Below are 20,772 nucleotides of genomic sequence, written 5' to 3' on the forward strand. Positions count from 1 at the left end.
TGTTATGCACATAGAAAGCACTCCATAAATACATGGTTAATTAGCCTAGATACTATCATGACCATGTGATGATAATGAGAGGATGTGGTCACTCTTGTTATGTTCCCAAATCATATGGTGTCTAAATGGAGTTTCTGTTGAGTGCTTGACAATGTGGTCATGAGAACTCACTCACCCTGGGAACAGTAATCAGGGGTTCTCCCTTGAGCTTTTGCCTAATAGCATTCTGTCTCATGTCCTTACACAGACTATTATAAATAGGACATTTGTTTACAGCCATGGCTATACCCAAAGTTTTCCTGCACAAATCTTCCTCAGATTAGGGGCTAGGAGCTGCTTACATAATGTAATCAGAAATACAACTTGTTAAATGGCCACAAACCCTTAATTCCCCTTTCATGTGCCTATTCCATTGGAAGAGAAATGTATTCCTTTTGAATGAGAAGAACTTTGTACATGTTTAGTTTGTTTTTTATATCAACTTTGAGGTATAATTTACATACACTGTAACTTATCCATGTTATCATGTACATATCGATGACTTTTGGCAAATGTAAATATTTGTGTAACCACACAGATTTTACAAACTATGTACAGATTTTACAAACTGCATTAGATCAGATTATGAGTTACAATTATTGAATAAATCTTGATTGTAAAAACAACAAATATTTTGGGATTTATATTGTATTATTCCCTTTTATATGCAAATATATTAACACACTATACAGATACCTAATTCAGAAATTTCAAACATTTTGCTGCTTCTGATTTAGAAGCATTTAAAAAAGGAAAATGCTTTTAACAATTTACTGTACTCAATTTTAGGCATTACATTCCAAGAAAAAAATCCACAAACTAGAAAACAAGCAGAGTAAGTCGCTAGTACTGAAAAGCTGAGAAATCATATTCTAGAAAGAACACATTAGAGAATCAAGAGTTCTTAAGAGAAGAAAATATGCTGAGGTGTGGTAGGGTTAGGAAGGATAATGTTGATCTCAAAGAAGTGAAAAACTTTTTGTTTTTTTTCCCTCTCCATTATGGTTTATTACAGGATATTGAACATAGTTCCCTGTGCTATACAGGGAACTATATTCAATAGGACCTTGTTGTTTATCCCTTCTATATATAATAATTTGCATCTGCTAATTCCGAATTCCCAATCCATCCCTCCCTAGCCCCACTTCCGCCTTGGCAACCACAAGTCTGTTCTCTATGTCTGTGAGTCTGTTTCTGTTTCGTAAATAAGTTCATTTGTGTCATATTTTAGATTCCACATATAAGTGATATCATATGGTATCTTTCTCTTTCTGACTTACTTCACTTAGTATGATAATCTCTAGGTTCATTCATGTTGCTGCAAATGGCATTATTTCATTCTTTTTTATGGCTGAGTAGTATAGAGAAAACCCTAATGACTCCATAAAAAAACTACTAGAAATGATAAATGAATTCACCAAGGTAGCAGGATACAAGATTAGCATACAGAAATCTGTTGCATTTCTTTACACTAACAATGAAATATCAGAAAGAGAAAGTAAAAAAACAATCCCTTTTAAAATCACATCAACAACAACAAAAAAAACTTAGGAATAAACCTGACCAAGGAGGTGAAATAATTGAAAGCTGAGAACTATAAAACACTGATAAAGGAAACTGAAGATGATGCAAAGAAATGTAAAGATATCCCATGTTCTTCAATTGGAGAAATTCATATTGTTAAAATGGCCATATACCCAAGGCAATCTACAGATTTAATATTATCCTTATCAGATTACCCATGACATTTTTCACAGACCTACAACGAATAATCCTGAAATTTATATGGAATCATAAAAGACCCAGAATTGCCAAAGCAATCCTGAAGAAAAAGAACAAAGCAGGAGGCATAACCTTCCCAGACTTCAGACAATACTACAAAGCTACAGTAATCAAAACAGTGTGGTACTGGCACAAAAAAAAAAAGACATATGGATCAATGCAACAGAAAAGAGAGCCCCGAAATAAACCCACACACCTACAGTCAAATCTTCGACAAAGGAGGCAAGAATATACAATGGGAAAAAGACAGTTTCTTCAGCAAGTGGTGCTGGGAAAGTTGGGCAGCTGCATGTAAATCAATGAAGTTAGAACACATCCTCTCACCATACACAAAAATAAACTCAAAATGGCTTAAAGACTTAAATGCAAGACTGACCCCCGAAAACTCCTATAAGAGAACACAGACAAAATATTCTCTGACATAAACTGTGGCAAAGTTTTCTTTCTAGGTCAGTATCCTAAGGCAATTGAAATAAAAGCAAAAATAAACAAACAAGACCTAATCAAACTTATAAGCTTTTGCACAGCAAAGGAAACCATAAATAAAAATGAAAATACAACCTATGGATTGGGAGAAAGTATTTGCAAACAATGCAACAAGGGATTAATTTCCAAAATATAAAACAGCTCATACAACTCAATAACAAAAAAACAAACAATCCAATCCAAAAATGGGCAGATGACCTAAACACATTTCTCCAAAGAAGACATGCAGATGGTCAATAGGCACAAGAAAAGATGCTCAATATCGCTATTAGAGAAATGCAAATCAAAACTACAAAGGGGTACCACCTACCACCGGTCAGAATGATCATCATTAAAAGGTCTACAAATATCAAATACTGTAGAGGGTGTAGAAAAGGGAACCCTCCTATACTGCTGGTGGGAATGTAAATTGGTACAGCCACTCTAGAAAACAGCATGGAAGTTCCTCAAAAAACTGAAAACAGTTGCCATATGATCCAGCAATCCCACACCTCTGCATATATCTGAAGAAAACTGTAATGTGAAAAGACACATTCACCCCAATGTTCATAGCAGCACTATTTACAATAGCCAAGACATGGAAGCAACCTAAATGCCCATCGACATAGTATCATGTCATCTGCATACACTGACAATTTTACCTCTTCTCTTCCAATTTGGATATGTTTTATTTTTGTCTTGTCTGGGCATCCTTGTCTTATTCCAGATTTTAGTGGGAAGGCTTTCAGCTTTTCACCGCTGAGTATTATGTTGGCTGTGGTGAAAAACTTTTGTATGGTAAAAAGACCAAACTTTTTCAGGATATGGCTCCAGAGGGCAAAAGTACTAGAGGAAAGTTATTAAGGGTAGAGTTTACTTTACATAAGAAAAAACTTCTAAGAGTTAGAGACTCCAAATGGAATGGTTGTATCCCTGCACTGTTATTGTTCAAAAATAGGCAAAAGATCATCTATTTGAGAAGTTGGTGCAAGAGTAGAAGGATTCGATTAGTAGGCCTCCTAAGTCCTTTCCAAAAGGACAATTCTGAGATTGTGTGATCTAGGAACTTCTTCTAATTTAAAGCCAGATGTCAGGGAAACCATAACTCAAAGATGTACAACCCCTAAATCATGGTTTGATCAAGAACAATGAACTAAACCCAGACAGAAGCATACGCAGAAACAGACTTGCACCTGTATATACATACGTACACACACACACACACACACACACACACACACACACACACACACACACACACACACACACACACACACACCCCTTCCCACAATTCCTGGGAAGGAAAAATAAGAATAACTTATAAAAATAATGACAAAATCTGTTCTATCTTTCCCACCAAATCTACTTTATGTTCCCTAGTCTATGTTAATAGTATCACTGGCTACCCGGTTACGCAGAATAAAGCCTTAATGTTTATTTTCTTTGACTCTTCCATCTTCCTCCAATTCCTACTAAGTCTACCCCAGAAATACCTCTCAGCTGTCTTTTATCTTTATACTTGTATTGCCATGCTCTCAGTTAAACTCCTGCAATTGATTCCTAAGGTCCTTCCACCTATAATCTCCTCCTCCCTAGGGCTATTATTCACACTGCTAACAGTGACCTTTCTGAAGCACAGGCTATCACATCACTCTAATCTGCTCAAAAATCTACTGGCTCCTTGATACCTACAAAGTAAAGTTCAAATTCTTTGGTATGGCCTTCAATGGCATCTCAATCTCCTTGCTTAGTTTGCCCATGGTATCTTATGCTTTGGTTACACTGTAGTTCTTGTCATTCCTGAAAGGCTATACCCTTCTTTACTCCATGTTTTTGTTTAGATGTCTTCAAATGCACCCCCTCATTCCCTCCTGTGGAAATTTTACTCATTTTCCAAGGCTCAAGCAAATGCTACCTATCTTGTGACACTATCCTTAATGCTTCTATGTCACAATCCCTGGCTCCCTCCCTTGGAATTAAACAATTCTCCTTGGAGCCAATAATACTTCTTTTCACACCTTATTTTTGCATTTAACAATAATGCTTGAAATTTCAGTTTTGGGTGAGTCCAAGCTTATGGCCACCCACTGTAAATCCTTAAAGGCAGACAGCAGGCTTCATTTATTTCTATATCCAACCTTGTCAGAACCCCGATACCAAGTACCTTTTGTGTAAAAAGTGCTTAATAATTTTTTTTTTAAATTGAACTGGGATTTGAGGACAGTTAGACTTCTGTCCATGGCTCAATACCAGTCTTAAAAATTGTAAATTCGGGACTTCCCTGGTGGCACAGTGGTTAAGAATCTGCCAATGCAGGGGACATGGGTTCGAGCCCTGGTCTAGGAAGATCCCACATGCTGCAGAGCAACTAAGCCCATGCACCACAACTACTGAGCCCACGTGCCACAACTGCTGAAGCCCGCGTGCCTAGAGCCCATGGTCTGCAACAAGAGAAGCCACTGCAATGAGAAGACTGCGCACCGCAATGAAGAGTAGCCCCCGGTCGCTGCAACTAGAGAAAGCCTGCGCGCAGCAACGAAGACCCAACGCAGCCAAAAATAAAAAATTAATGAATTTAAAAAAAAAGAATAAAGATCCTTAATTTTTAAAAAATTGTAAATTCTATTAAAATTCTGCTCAGAAGCCTAGTGATTGATAAAAGTCTCTTATCCTATTAATCTAACATCTCTGAGCCAAAAACAGTTATATACTTACATTCACTAGGAGAGAGAAATCAGTGACCAGTTGGCTAAGTTCAATTAAGTCCTTAAAAAGAAAGAGAAAGAGGAAGTTACTTACTTTCATGCCTCACAGCTACCAAAAGGAAAATCATTTTTAACATACCGCTTCTAAGGTTTCCCATGATTCTGCAGCATTTTGATCTCGAGGAATTTCAGGCAACACATATATCTGAGTCATACTCTGAGGATCAGCTTCGTCTTCAGCAGTGTGAAATGTTCCTGGATGAACATAGCCTCATGTTTAGAGTTTATCTGCTTTGTTAGAAAGACGGTAGAATGAATCAATTCCATAAAACAACTACCATGTGAAATGCTTACTAACAGAATTCAGGCTAAAAGTAAATTGATTATATATCTATGGGCAAGTTACTTAACAAATATTTTTTCTTTAATTATTCTACAAAGTCATCTAAAAAAATTGCTACAGATACAACTTACCCAATCTGAATAACTAGGGCTAGATGTGGAAGTAGCACAAAGTAGAACTATTCTATTTGGCCAATGTTCTATGAAGAGATACCCAGTAGATATGTTTAACACTTTTCATTGCTAAATCATTAACATTTCTTTGGCTATTTTAGTAATAAACATCAGATTCACAAGATTTTAAAAGTAGGGAAGTGATGTATTTTTAGCAATGAAAATCAGTCATTTTTGGTAACAATAAATTTGTCATCAAACTAACATCTCTTACCATATGTATCTTTTTGTACATATCGCCACCCTTCTCCTCAGAGTAATTTTTCTGGCCCATGCCTCCACTGCTTCTATGTCATTTCTGGATTTTAAAAAGTCATCAACCCATTAAGGCTTTCCTCATTAAACACTGTTATAAAGATGAATTAATTTATACTCCAAACTCCACTTTCAAGTCTTTCTTATTTCCTTCTATTGGTTTTACCAATCCATTCATTAAACTGATATTTATAAAATGCCTACTATATGCCAATCAGTGTGCTAAGGTAAATCACAAAACAGTTCCAAGTCATAGTGGTTAGGGGTATGGGCCTAGTCAGAACGATCTGGGTTAGAATCCTAGTTTGGCTATTTACTAGCTCTTTGACTTGGGAAGGTATTTCACCTCTTTGACTGATTTTCCTCATTTGTAAAATGAGGTGGTATTTATTTTGCACTGTGGCTGGCTTATCTATTAAGAACAAGTGGTTAATAGTTACTATTACTGTCACTGCTACTGCCACTATTGTTAATGGAACTTACTATATAATGTGTGATATAGACATGTTAACAGGCAAGCTCACTATAGTCTGATAAGAACTATGATATGGGTAAGCATGGAATGCTATGTGAGCACCAAAGAAAGGTATTTAACCTAGACTTGTGGAGGAAGAGTGGTCTGAGAAGGTTCTGAAGCTGAAGCCTGAGGATGAACAGAAATTATATAGCTGAACTGGGGCATGGGTAGAGGGGGAAGGAGAAAGTATTCAGGCCAGGGAGAATAATATTTGCATAAGTTTGGGAACTGAAAGGAGTCAGTATAACTGAAGCATAGACTATGACAAGAGAAAGCAAAGGTTGAGGCTGGAAATCTAAGATGACATCATTTATGGCATTGTAAACTATATTAAAGAGTTTTGTCTTTCTCTTAAGATCAATCTGGAACTTTTAAAAGGAGTGGGAGACGGGAAGCTGAGGGTGCCATAATCAGATTTCAGATTTAGAAAGGTAACCACAGCTGTAGTGTGAACAACAGATTAAGGATGGAGTTGAAAGGTGAAAACTTAAAGAGTGAAAAGCCAGTTGGGAGGCTTTTCAATGTGTCTGGTGCAAAATGATGATGGTGTGCTCTAGGATAGTGGCGGTGGAAATGGAAAGAAGAGATGTGAAGGTCTACTTCCCTTTGTCTTCCTTACTGCAAGCTCAAAACACCTACCACTTTAATATTTTCTGAGCACCCATTATGTATTGTGTTGAGTACCAGGGATAAAAAAAAGTGAATACAAAGTATCTGCTCTCAAGGAACTTATATTCTAGCAGAGAAGACATACAAAGAGACAATCCTAAAACAATAAGAGAGTGCACTGATATCTAGCTAAATATAGATACATATAGTATTTATGGGAGTTTCAAGCTGGGGGTGGCATCTGACCTAGTTTGGTGTGGTGTGCACCAAACTAAAAAAGGTGATCTTTCCTACTAGCCTAAGAAGATAGGAATATAAATTCTAGGTGGAGAGACCAGCATGAAAAAGGTCCTCAAAAAAAAAACAACAACCAATATAGCTTAATATAAAATCAGCAGTCTGGTCTTGCCAAAGCACAAAGTAAAAGACATACAATATAAAAGTGGTATTTTATAAAACTGCATTACTATTTTACTTTCAAAATTTGAGAATGTTTTACCTCTTGAGGAAAAAAACCCATCTGAATTGTTTAGGAAGGGCACAGTCAGTTGATTAAAAGTTAATTTGTAGGCTTATTAGAATTGACAGTGTTCTTTTAATTTTGAATCTTCACTGAAATAAGTACATTTCCCTACCTTAAAGGAAGAGCAAAAACTTCAAATACAAAATATGTTTTACATTACAACATATAGCAAATATCCAACATTTTAAAAGCTCTGATTTTTACAAATGCTTAAAAGAGTTATTTACCCTGTCTTAAGTTATCACATAAAAATACTTCTCAAAGTAATTAATTACTCTAAGATCTTTCTTCTACTTAATATTGCTTTTGTAATAAGAGCTCCCAACTTCTTTAATAGGATGATGAATAATGATAACTGTTATCATTAACAGATCAAATGTAAAGCAGAACTTTATAAACATAACAACACTCAAAAGATTTTTTTTAAGGCATAATCTTCGTTCTGTTAGAGAAGATTCCAATGAAATATGCCAGGATGTATAACAAAATAATTATTATTATCGTGATTACATAAATTCTTGACCTAAAAAATGAAGGGATGGGAAATGTTTGACATTTGAAGCAAACACAAAAGATTTCCCTCAGTGAAAAAATAAAAAATATTTAAGTCATTTATGTTTCACTTGAAACCAAACTGCGTATGCATCTTAGTTCAAATGGAGTCTTAGAACAAAGAAATCTGTTCTCTTCCATGGAAAATCCTGTTGTAAACTTACAACTCGGAACATCACTAATCAATTCGAGGCGTGACTAACAATAGAGAAAGGAATCTTTTAATTTCTACAACTTCCGTAATTCATTTATTCCAGCTTGTATTAAAAATCACTATATCTCAGTGATCATCCATTGACTTTGAACTTTTACAAGTTGCTACAGACATGATGAGGCAAAACACAGAGATAGATTATAGCTGCAGGAAAGATGGCTAAAGAGTTCTTATCCTGTCCACAGAAGTCAAAATTGCTATTGTTTTACAGGACATAACAATCTCAGTTCCATCCACTTGCAAACAACTGCAAGTGTAAAGGGCACGTGGACTATACGTATCACTCACCAGTGTTTTTCAAATTCTATTTATAAAATATTATTGACTATAAACTCAAATAAACATTAAGATATTTTTAATTCATGTGAAAAATAAGCTTAATAACATGGACATAAGACTCCTCCTTTCTCTCTGTGTCTAAACATATTCTCTCTCTGCCCCCCCCCCACCTTTCTCCATACATCACGAAGGGCAATGACTCTAGTAAGAATTACAAGACATATTTAAGGAATTTCTACTAAATTTTACTACATTAGAAAAAGTTCCATTATAAATCTAAGTTAATTCAAAAGCATTTCCTGAATTCTTTCATGTTCTAACAGCTTTAACATAGTGACATTATTTTACTGATCATCTACATAAACCTACCCATTGAAATAAGATGACTTCTAAGTCATGGCTTAACTAAGCTGCAGAGGAGAATTTTTAAGAATATTAAAACCAATACAAAACACACCTTCTGAATAATATACAAAAGCATCTATGTGATTTACAAAACTGTTCAATACAAGTGTATATATGTACTGTGATAATATCTAATATTTCATTAAATTCAATATGCTGGTCTGAAGTTCCCAGCAGTTTTAAGGTTGGATTCTTTCCTTTTGTGAATATTTGTTTAAAATGTAATAAGATTCTGTTTCTATTGCACTGATGAAGTGTGTGTGCTGGATGGGGAGTAAGAAAGAAAGATAGAGAGAAGCACTGGTTTGCTCTGTATGCCTTGATACACCTTTCTAAATACAAAACAAATGTGTAGGCTCATCACTTCTCTTGGTGGGAGGCAATATGCTAAAAATGAACTAGACACACAGGAGAGAAAGAAGGGAGTTTCTCAGATCAGGCAAGATCGGCAGAGAAGATTTGCTTTAGGAACTCTCAGAATCTGGACAAAAGAAACAGCAAAATCATCACAGCTTCCCCCTAAACTTAATAAGCTTCTTTCATTCTCCAGAGAACATAAAACATTCTATTCTACTTGTTATTTCTATCTGTAAATGAAAAACTATTTTTGTATTTTGATCTCAGTCATGGAAATGTGGCAACATTGCTCCTGAATCTTGATGTTTCCAACCAATTTATTTATAATCAGATTGAATTTTTAAAGGAAAAAGTATTTTAAGGCATTAATTTCTGTGCAAATCAAACATATATTTTCTGTATAGGCTGTCATTACTATTATGAGTACCTAAAGCAAAAATAAGAAAAAAACAGAGAGCACAGTATAAAAACATGTAGAATGACAGAAAAGAGTCTACAGCTAGAAGAAGACCACACATGGAGCAAACCCAGTTCTTACCCCACTATTAAAGTCTTACGTATTAGTTGCTCTCTTTTCGTTATTCTTCTTTCCCACCCTCTCAATTACTTGTTAATAATATTTATGGATTTAACACAACCTAGTAGAAACTTCACATTTGGTGAAATACTCAGGCATTGGGTGAGACAGTTAATTTTAACTGCTAATGTTGGCAATGGATTCAAAGTCAAAGCACAATCTGACCAGCAGACAGTTCAGAATTTGAAACTATACACACTGTTTTAGGTATAATTTAGGTATCTGATTTTATAAATAGAATGACTGTTTCAATTAAATCAGCACTAGATGCAGAGAGTTAATTTTGTAGTTTCTCTCAGTGGCAAGTGATTAGTTCTTTAGCTAATTTGGTATTCCATGAATTGAGAAGTTTGAGAACCAACAGAGTTGGAAAACAAATTTCACCTATTTCTTCTCCCTTATCCTCTGGCTCTGCCCCAATCTTCTTCACTTCCTCCGTACACATGCTTCCTCAAATTTTGCCAACATTTTTTTTTTAATACCAGTCAGCTCCCTACAGAGAAAGTTAATTGCCAGCAAACTGGGTAAACTACCTTTTTCTAATAATGACCCAATTCCTCTGATGACATATAAACCCAAACTTGTTGAGCCCAAACAATCCTACTGGTAGGAACACAAACAATGCAATACCAAAATGCAAATTAAAGCTAGAATACTTAAATAGAACTCAAAAGTTTTGTTTGCTAAGGAATTGCTGGTGATAGCGATTCAAAACTAAATAGCAGGGCTTCCCTGGTGGCGCAGTGGTCGAGAGTCCGACTGCAGATGCAGGGGACGCGGACTCGTGCCCCGGTCTGGGAAGATCCCACATGCCGCGGAGCGGCTAGACCCGTGAGCCATGGCCGCTGAGCCTGCGTGTCCAGAGCCTGTGCTCCACAACGGGAGAGGCCACAACAGTGAGAGGCCCGCTTACCGCAAAAAAAACCGAAAAAACAAAACAACAACAAAAAAAACCCTAAATAGCAAAAGAGACTGATGCCAGTGACTCTTACAAGAAAATCCAACATTATCAGTTTTATTACTGTCATCACAACTGTCACAATGTCTGGTAGATGACTCCTTAATCTCAGGGAACTTATAAGGCCCAGTTTCTCTATACACAAACATAAAGTATAGGTTTGCACTACATGGTAAGAACAACATTCAGCTGCATCATTATGGAGGTGATAATTACATATGAACAAGATGATGTAAACAGTAACTACAAACTATCAAAAAGCATTCTTCCCAAACACTCTTCGACCAAGGTTGAGTGCTAACATTTCCTTCTCCCCAGAACAACACTTTAGGCAGTGTTGCTAGGTAGCGGTTATCAACAGAGTGAAGTGATTAGAGCACATCTGAAATTATAAAATTGTCTCTAAAAAGATGTTTATTCATTCAGATTTCTAAAACATTTATTAATAATCCACTATGTGCCAAGTACTATGTATTATGTGCTTAGGTACTAAGGAGGCAATAAAAGCAAGATTACCCAGAAACTCTGGATGATGGCCTAAATGTTTCTTCTATTTTAAAAAAAAATTTCCCTGTAAAACTGGATCATTAGCACTGAAAATACAGTGTTAAAAATAATCTGGTTTTGGAGACAGGGAGTGATACAGGAACCTCCTAACTCCTAGGTAAATAAAAAGAGGAAAACAGGTCAGCTGTAACATCTCTCAGATTGTATTCTAATTTGTAATTTATTTATACCACACCCTTTCCATAAAGTTTTAAGGTGGCTTATAACATATATAAACTGTAATAAGATGGCATAAATTAAAAAGAGAAACTCTAAAACAAAAATGGAAATACAAGGACAGCAATTATAAAACAAAGCCAGGAAAGTTCAAAATTTGGGCTTTTGCAAATTAAAAAATTTAGATTTAAGTATTCCAGTAAACAAGTAGAGAAATCTTATTAGTGATGCCATTCAATACCCAGAAGAATAAAAAAGATTAATTGGGGCTTCCCTGGTGGCACAGTGGTTGGGAGTCCACCTGCCGATGCAGGGGACACGGGTTCATGCCCCGGTCCAGGAAGATTCCACATGCCGCGGAGCGGCTGGGCCCATGAGCCATGGCCGCTGAGCCTGCGCGTCCGGAGCCTGTGCTCTGCAACGGGAGAGGCCACAACTGTGAGAGGCCCGTGTACCGCAAAAAAAAAAAAAAAAAAAAGGATTAATCGCTTTGAAGTACTACTACCTATTAAACAAAGAATTTTTTTCAGGGTTCCTTACACAGACATTATACAATGCAATCAACAATTATCAATTACATCCTTAGAAGAGTTATCATGACCAGTTTCATTGGCCTCTTTCTTAGAGTATCACTTCATAAAAGTTAATGGCATGACCCCCAATGCAGACTTTTCTGGGAGACAGATCTAACATGCCCTCTGAAAACCAGAATGCCTAAGAAAGAAGCATGCCTGCCTAGGCCACCCCCGCACCTGGAGATGAGGGAGGAGTACTCTGCAGACAAGGATGACATTCTCCTTAGGAAATATTTTAAAATTTATTTTTAATATATGCACAAATAGGTACTTGAAGCCTTTAAGTTCCTCACTATACAGCATAGCCTCAATTTTTTTACCCTGTAAAACTTGTAGGATATGCAATTCCAAGCACACTCAGGGTCCAAGAATTCAGCATACTGGACTAGAAGGTGATCCCTGGAGATTTATATATAATCTGCAATATCAATACAAGGAGGTAAACTTAATTAACTGCATTACTATACTATGATCAAGAATAAGACTTAGTACATTACCACCAACAGTCATGGATCTGGTCAAAGAAGGCTGTAATAAAGTTTCTTCATCATTAAATTGTTTCTTAAGCTCTTCTACAGATTCCAGATGGAGTTGAAGAAATTCTGCTGTTGCTGCTGATGCTTCTTCTTTAACAGGATCTATCATTCTCTTCAGAAGTCCAAGGTCATCCTTTTGGACTTTCAAACAAAGCTTCTCCATTTCTCGGATATTGGAGCGGAGTTGCTGTAAAAGAAAAAAAAATCTTTAAAGCCACCATCTCTTAATATAAAATATCTTTATTTTCAGAGGTAATTTGTGATAATGGCTTTCAATGGAAATCAGAAGTATTCTTTACAACAGACAGTATGTATTAATACTTTTCTGTTTTTTCACGTCTCTGGCCAAATCCAGCTTCTTTAGAACTCACATCCTCATACTCTGAATTTATTTAGCATTTTTTCCTTCATTAAATGTGATTATTACAAAGGTAACAAATGCTCTTCATAACAAATGAAACACTGCAGAAACACATCAAGAAAAAGTTAATGACTTTTTATTTTATATTGGAGTATAGCTGATTAACAATGTTGTGTTAGTTTTCCCCACTTCACCAATCCTACCACTTCTCTTAACTCAGTCCTTTCACATACTTATTGCTCATACAAACATTAGCATATACAGCTTTTCTTTTTATAAAAAACAAATTACATTATGCACAATAATCTACAATTGACAAACTTCCACACCCCAACTTAACAATATCATAATGGATATCCCTCCTGGTCAATGACTGTACCATATTCCATAGTACTGATGTAATATAATTTATTCGATCACTCCTCCAGTGATTAAAGTCATTCATGTTGTTTCCAGTTTTTAGTTATTACAAACTATGAAACAAATGTACTAGACTATAAACCCTAATATATGGTAACAGTATATATTAGTGTTCTAGCATATACTATTATACTACATTTTGTAGGAATGATTCCCCAAAGTTAGAGTACTCACTCAAAGGATAATATGTATCTTTATTTCAGTAGCTATTATCAGTTCTTCCTCAAAAGGCTTAACAACTCACACTACCACTAAAGTCTGAGTTCCCATTTCCCCATATACTGCCAGTACTACATGTTATCTCACTGTTGTTTTACTTTGAATTGCTCTCTGAAGTTGCTAGATTTTTATGAAATGATCTTCTCTGCTGTTAAAAATCACCTATTGCCATAATTTATAAATTTTTCTCTAATGTTGATATAATAAATTATGGGCAAATTTCATGGTATAGGGCCATTTTAATATTTCTAAGATAGACCCTCCTTGGTCAATATATACAATTTTTTAATATACTGTGGGATTCAATTTGCTAATATTTTATTTGGAATTTTAGTACATCTGTATGAGTATGTGAGTGTGTGTGTGTGTGTGTGTGTGTGTGCATGGATGCACACATGAACAGTGTGTGTGTCTATACTATCTTCACTAGGTTTAAACTTATTCTAACAGGTTTAAGTTTGTGCTAGCTTCATAAAATAAACTGAGGAGCTTTTCATCTTTTTCAGTGGTCTAGACTTTGAAAAACATGAAAACCAATTCTTCTTTTACAATTAAACAGAACTTGTAAGAATGATCTATATATGATGCTTATTTAAAATTATAGATCTCTAGTCATATAATATTTTAAATTCTTTTCCCCTAATGTACTTTCACAGACAGTAATGCAAATCCTGTACAGGAGACAGAACAAGAAGTACTGATTTCTTAAATTTTTCAAGTGCCTACTTTGAGTGAGGTGATGTAGTCCATATTATTACATTCCACATTATTACACATAGAGAAATCAAAACAAAATTTGTTCAGGATTTACTTAATTATCTAGCAGCAAAACTCAGGTTAAAACCCAGGTATTCTTACAAGTCCAGCAACCTTTCTATTAAACTATAACCATAATTCCTAGCTATACGGTACCTTAATACAATCTAAAGTATCTATTGTATTCTACTAAAATTAAAGCTAACTCTGAAAAAAAAATAGTTTAGCTACCACCTAGAACATCTTGTAAGATATTGTGGGTGAATCAAAAAGTTGTACCTCTATCCTATCATGACTCTATGCTTCATTTAACTTTATGTCCACTCTTATCATCCCCATGTGAGCTGGAAAACCTAAAGATAATTGGACTGTGGATTAAAAATATGTGATACATAAGCATTTTAGATGTAAAATTCATGGAACCCTAAGGGGCTTATGTGATCATTCAATTCAACTTCACAATTTTACAATATGGAAACTAGAGTCCAGCTGAACACAGTGGCAGAATTAGGACTAGAGTCCAGTTCTCAAGTCCTGGAAAAATATTGTCTCCTACACACCTCTTGGCTGTGTGATTCCTTTCTGGACTACAGTTATAACTTGGTTATGTACTTGCTACATAGTTCATAGAGGTATTTTAGGTGATGTTACTTTGGAGAAGCATTAAGAAGTTTCTTCAGCTAATGAGCATTTGCCTCTGACATATTCTTCCCCTCTTATAGAATCTGTACATATGTTACATCCCCAGTCAAATTACGGTGTCTAGCTTTAAGAACCCTTTATTACTATGGGTGAAGGGAAAAATGTTAAGAGAGAGAAAGGAAATACCCATTTAACTATAAAATCTGATACTATAATAACAAAAACACAAATAATGGCTAAATTTGTTTCAACACTACTATAAGTTGTCCATTATGCTAAGTGCTTTACCTTCTTTATCTTGTTTTACCTTCACAATTTATTTTTGAAATAGATATTACTGTTATTCTCATTCTACAGAAGAGAAAATTAAAAGCAAATTAAGAAAATATCCCAGGATTACACTTCTAGTAAAAAGTAAAGCCAGGAATCAAATTCAGGCTATAGAGCATGTGCGCTCAACAACTTTACTATATAGCTATACTATCCAAAAGAAATACAATACAAACCATAAATGCAAGCCATACACTATGTAATTTTAAATTTTCTAACAGTCACATTAAAAAAGTAAAAAGGAAGAGATGAATTAGTTTTAATATATTTTATTTAACCCAATGCATCCGAAACATTATCATTTCAACATGTAATCAATATAAAAATTATTAATGAAATATTTTACATGATTTTATTTGTAGTCAGTCTTAGAAATTTGGCATATATATTACATTCACAGCACATCTCAATTCAAACTAGCCACATTTTAAGTGCTCAACAATTATATGTGGCTAAGGGCTACTATATTGGACAGCTACTATATAGCTACAGAGTCTCTCTAAAGTTAATATGTGAAGAATATAAAGTAGGTGTTTCTGCTTCTGGCTATAGCAGGCTGGATAATTAAAATAACCCTCCCATCAATGACTACTTAAAAAGATGAAAGCAACATAAATCACAAAACAAACCAAAAGAAAAATAAATTCAAAAGCATCAAAAAAGCAAACAATGGCTTCCCTGGTGGCGCAGTGGTTGAGAGTCTGCCTGCCAATGCAGGGGACACGGGTTTGAGCCCTGGTCTGGGAAGATCCCACATGCCGCGGAGCAACTGGGCCCGTGAGCCACAATTACTGAGCCTGCGCGTCTGGAGCCTGTGCTCTGCAACAAGAGAGGCCGCGATAGTGAGTGGTCCCCGCTCGCCACAACTAGAGAAAGCCCTCGCACGGAAACGAAGACCCAATACAGCCATAAATAAATAAATAAAGCAAACTGTCAACAAGTAAAAATAAATAAACACTATTATTAAAAAAAAAAAGCAAACAAGATAGCGAGAAATTTGTAGGCCAAGAATTGGGCAAAGATAGAAATCCAGAGACGTGAGTCCTGAATTTAGGTCACATTTGCTTGAGTGTATCTGATTACCAGAGTCCTTGACAGCCTCACAAATCTCAGGGTAAAATATCCAATGCCAGGACCTGCTACGGATAAGCACTATGGTACCTTGGGTTGGAATCTTAAAAGAACTGCACCCTAGGAGCACAGGTGATCCTGAAATAAATCAGCCCTTGCAGGAACTGCAGTTTGGCTTCCTGTCTTTTGTGTAGCTAACATAAATCTTTATCTCTGAAATAGTATAAAGATAATCTTGGAAGTTAGTACCCCAGACGCTTAGAAGAAGCAAATGAACATCCTCTCTGGAGGAAAATAATGTCACATCTAGCTATCAATAACTTCCATAAATAATTTTTCAAATATAATGTCCACCAATCAAAGACAATCAAGCACATGAGGACATACACAACATAATGAAGAAACAGCAGAAACAACAGACAACTGAAACATCCAAAGGGACATCTAATAGGGGAATTAGCAAATGTAACTTATAAAACTATGGTTATTTTGTTCCAAGATATAAGTATCAAGCTTGAAAATTCAGGAGATAACCGGAAACCATAAAAGGCAAAATGTAGATTGTAGAAAAGAATGAATATCATTTAAAAATACAGTACACAATCTTTGTACACTGTTGGTGGTAATGTAATTTGGTAGTCACTGTGAAAAACAGTATGGAGGTTTCTTAAAAAAATAAAAATAGAACTACCATATGACCCAGCAATTCCATTCCTGGATATATATCCAAAAAAATCGAAAAACATTAATTTGAAAAGATACATGCGAAGATTACTGGGGAAGATGGCGGAAGAGTAGGATGCGGAGATCACCTTCCTCTCCACAGATACACCAAAAATACATCTACACGTGGAACAACTCCTACAGAACACCTACTGAATGCTGCCAGAAGACCTCAGACCTCCCAAAAGGCAAGAACCTCCCCCCCACGTACCTGGGTAGGGCAAAAGAAAAAGGAATAAACAGAGACAAAAGGAAAGGGAAGGGACCTGCACCAGTGGGAGGGAGCTGCGAAGGAGGAAAGGTTTCCACACACTAGGAAGCCCCTTTGCGGGCGGAGGCTGTGGCTGGCGGAGGGGGAAGCTTCGGAGCTGCGAAGGAGAGCACAGCAACCGGGGTACGGGGGGCAAAGCGGACAGTTTCCCGCACAGAGGATCGGTGCCGACCAGCACTCACCAGCCCGAGAGGCTTGTCTGCTCACCCGCCGGGGTGGGCGGGGCTGGGAGCTGAGGCTCAACTTCGGTAGGAGCGACGGGGGAGGACTGGGGTTGGCGGCGTGAGCACAGCCTGCAGGGGGTTGGTGCGCCGCGGCTAGCCGGGAGGGAGTCCGGAGAAAGGTCTGCACCTGCCAAAGAGGCAAGAGACTTTTTCTTCTTTTGTCTCCTAGTGCGCGAGGAGAGGGGATTAAGAGTGCTGCTTAAAGGAGCTCCAGAGACGGGCACAAGCCGCGGCTAAAAGCGCGAATCCCAATGATGGGCATGGGATGCTAAGGCTGCTGCTGCCGCCACCAAGAAGCCTGTGTGCGCGCACAGGTCACTATCCACAACCCGCTTCTGGGGAGCCTGTGCAGCCCGCCACTGCCAGGGTCCTGGGATCCAGGGACAACTCCCCCAGAAGAACGCACGGCGGGCCTCAGGCTGGTGCAATGTCACACCTGACTGCCACCGCAGGCTCGCCCCGCACTCCGTGCCCCTCCCTCCCCGCCGGCCTGAGTGAGCCAGAGCCCCCGAATCAGCAGCTCCTTTAACCCTGCCCTGTCTGAGCGAAGAACAGACGCCCTCCGGCCGACCTACACGCACAGGCAGGGTCAAATCCAAAGCTGAGCCGCTGGGAGCTGTGAGAACAAAGAAGAGAAAGGGAAATCTCTCCCAGCAGCCTCAGAAGCAGCGGATTAAAGCTCCACAATCAACTTGATGTACCCTGCATCTGTGGAATACATGAATAGTCAACGAATCATCCCAAATTAAGGAGGTGGACTCTGAAAGGAAGATTTATGATTTTTTCCCCATTTCCTCTTTTTGTGAGTGTGTATGTGTATGCTTCTGTGTGAGATTTTGTCTGTATAGCTTTGCTTCCACCATTTATAATAGGGTTCTATCTGTCCGTTTTTTTTTTTGTTTTTTTAAATTATTTTCTTAATAATTATTTTTTATTTTAATAACTTCTATTTTATTTTACTTTTCTTTCTTTCTTTCTTTCCCTCCTTCCCTCCTTTAGACAACGAATCATCCCAAATTGACGAGGTGGACTTCGAGAGCAGGATTTATGATTTTTTCCCCTTTTCCTCTTTTTGTGTGTATGTGTATGCTTCTATGTGAGATTTTGTGTGTATAGCTTTGCTTCCACCATTTATCCTAGGGTTCTACCCGTCCGTTTTTGTTTTTTTTTTTTAACTTTTTTTTCCTTTTTCTTCTCTTAAAAATTATTTTATTTTAAAATTTTTATTATATTTTATGTTACTTAATTTCTTTCACTTTATCTTCTTTTTATCCTTCCCTCCTTCCTTCCTTCCTTCCTTCCTTCCTCCCTCCCTTTTCTTTTTCTTTCTTTCTTTCTTCTACTAATTCTTTCTTTCTACTTTATCTCCCTTTTATTCTGAGCCATGTGAATGAAAGGCTCTTGGTGCTGCAGCCAGGAGTCAGTGCTGTGCCTCTGAGGTGGGAGAGCCAACTTCAGCACACTGGTCCACAAGAGACCTCCCAGCTCCACATAATATCAAATGGCGAAAATCTCCCAGAGAACTCCATCTCAACACCAGCACCCAGCTTCACTCAACGACCAGCAAACTACAGTGCTGGACATCCTATGGCAAACAACTAGCAAGACAGGAACACAACCCCACCCATTAGCAGAGAGGCTGCCCAAAATCATAATAAGTCCACAGACACCCCAAAACACACCACCAGACGTGGATCTGCCCACCAGAAAGACAAGATCCAGCCTCATCCACCAGACACAGGCACTAGTCCCCTCCACCAGGAAGCCTACACAACCCACTGAATCAACTTTAGCCACTGGGGACAGACACCAAAAACACCATGAACTACGAACCTGCAGCCTGCAAAAAGGAGACCCCAAACACAGTAAGATAAGCAAAATGAGAAGACAGAAAAACACACAGGAGATGAAGGAGCAAGATAAAAACCCACAAGACCTAACAAATGAAGAGGAAATAGGCAGTCTACCTGAAAAAGAATTCAGAATAATGATAGTAAAGATGATCCAGAATCTTGGAAATAGAATAGACAAAATGCAAGAAACATTTAACAAGGACCTAGAAGAACTAAAGATGAAACAAACAACGAAGACCAACACAATAAATGAAATTAAAAATACTCTAGATGGGATCAATAGCAGAATAACTGAGGCAGAAGAACGGATAAGTGACCTGGAAGATAAAATAGTGGAAATAACTACTGCAAAGCAGAATAAGGAAAAAAGAATAAAAAGAACTGAGGACAGTCTCAGAGACCTCTGGGACAACATTAAACACACCAACGTTTGACTTACAGGGGTTCCAGAAGAAGAAGAGAAAAAGAAAGCGACTGAGAAAATATTTGAAGAGATTATAGTTGAAAACTTCCCTAATATGGGAAAGGAAATAGTTAATCAAGTCCAGAGAGCACAGAGAGTCCCATACAGGAAAATCCAAGGAGAAATACGCCAAGACACATATTAATCAAACTGTCAAAAACTAAATACAAAGAAAATATATTAAAAGCAGCAAGGGAAAAACAACAAATAACACACAAGGGAATCCCCATAAGGTTAACAGCTGATCTTTCAGCAGAAACTCTGCAAGCCAGAAGGGACTGGCAGGACATATTTAAAGTGATGAAGGAGAAAAACCTGCAACCAAGATTACTCTACCCAGCAAGGATCTCAAATTTGATGGAGAAGTTAAAACTTTATAGACAAGCAAAAGCTGAGAGAGTTCAGCACCACCAAACCAGCTTTACAACAAATGCTAAAGGAACTTCTCTAGACAAGACACACAAGAGAAGGAAAAGACCTATAATAACGAACCCAAAAGAATTTAGAAAATGGGAATAGGAACATACATATCGATAATTACCTTAAATGTAAATGGACTAAATGCTCCCACCAAAAGACACAGATTGGCTGAATGGATACAAAAACAAGACCCTTATATATGCTGTCTACAAGAGACCCACTTCAGACCTAGAGACACATACAGACTGAAAGTAAGGGGATGGAAAAAGATATTCCATGCAAATGGAAACCAAAAGAAAGCTGGAGTAGCAATTCTCATATCAGACAAAATAGACTTTAAAATAAGAACTATTAAAAGAGACGAAGAAGGACACTACATAATGATCAAGGGATGGATGCAAGAAGAAGATATAACAATTGTAAATATTTATG

The 20,772-nt window shown here is 37.1% G+C and overlaps 1 protein-coding gene across 5 annotated transcripts in view; it reads right to left on the reverse strand.

The window, feature by feature from the left end:
- The window catches only part of STX17 (syntaxin 17), an 84,677-nt gene that overhangs the window by 18,723 nt on the left and 45,182 nt on the right, over positions 1-20,772 (reverse strand). For all 5 annotated transcript variants that reach the window (XR_011377530.1, XR_011377531.1, XM_030829848.2 and 2 more), the window contains exons 4-6: positions 12,549-12,774; positions 5,131-5,246; positions 5,002-5,052 (exon numbers count right to left, since the gene is read on the reverse strand). Coding sequence is in view for 3 of the 5 variants with exons in the window: in XM_030829848.2 (XP_030685708.1) it covers positions 5,002-5,052; positions 5,131-5,246; positions 12,549-12,774 (393 nt within the window). In the remaining 2 variants the exon portion in view is untranslated. The remainder of the gene's footprint in view (positions 1-5,001; positions 5,053-5,130; positions 5,247-12,548; positions 12,775-20,772) is intronic.

Source organism: Globicephala melas, chromosome 6, assembly GCF_963455315.2.
Source record: "Globicephala melas chromosome 6, mGloMel1.2, whole genome shotgun sequence".
Taxonomy (NCBI): domain Eukaryota; kingdom Metazoa; phylum Chordata; class Mammalia; order Artiodactyla; family Delphinidae; genus Globicephala; species Globicephala melas.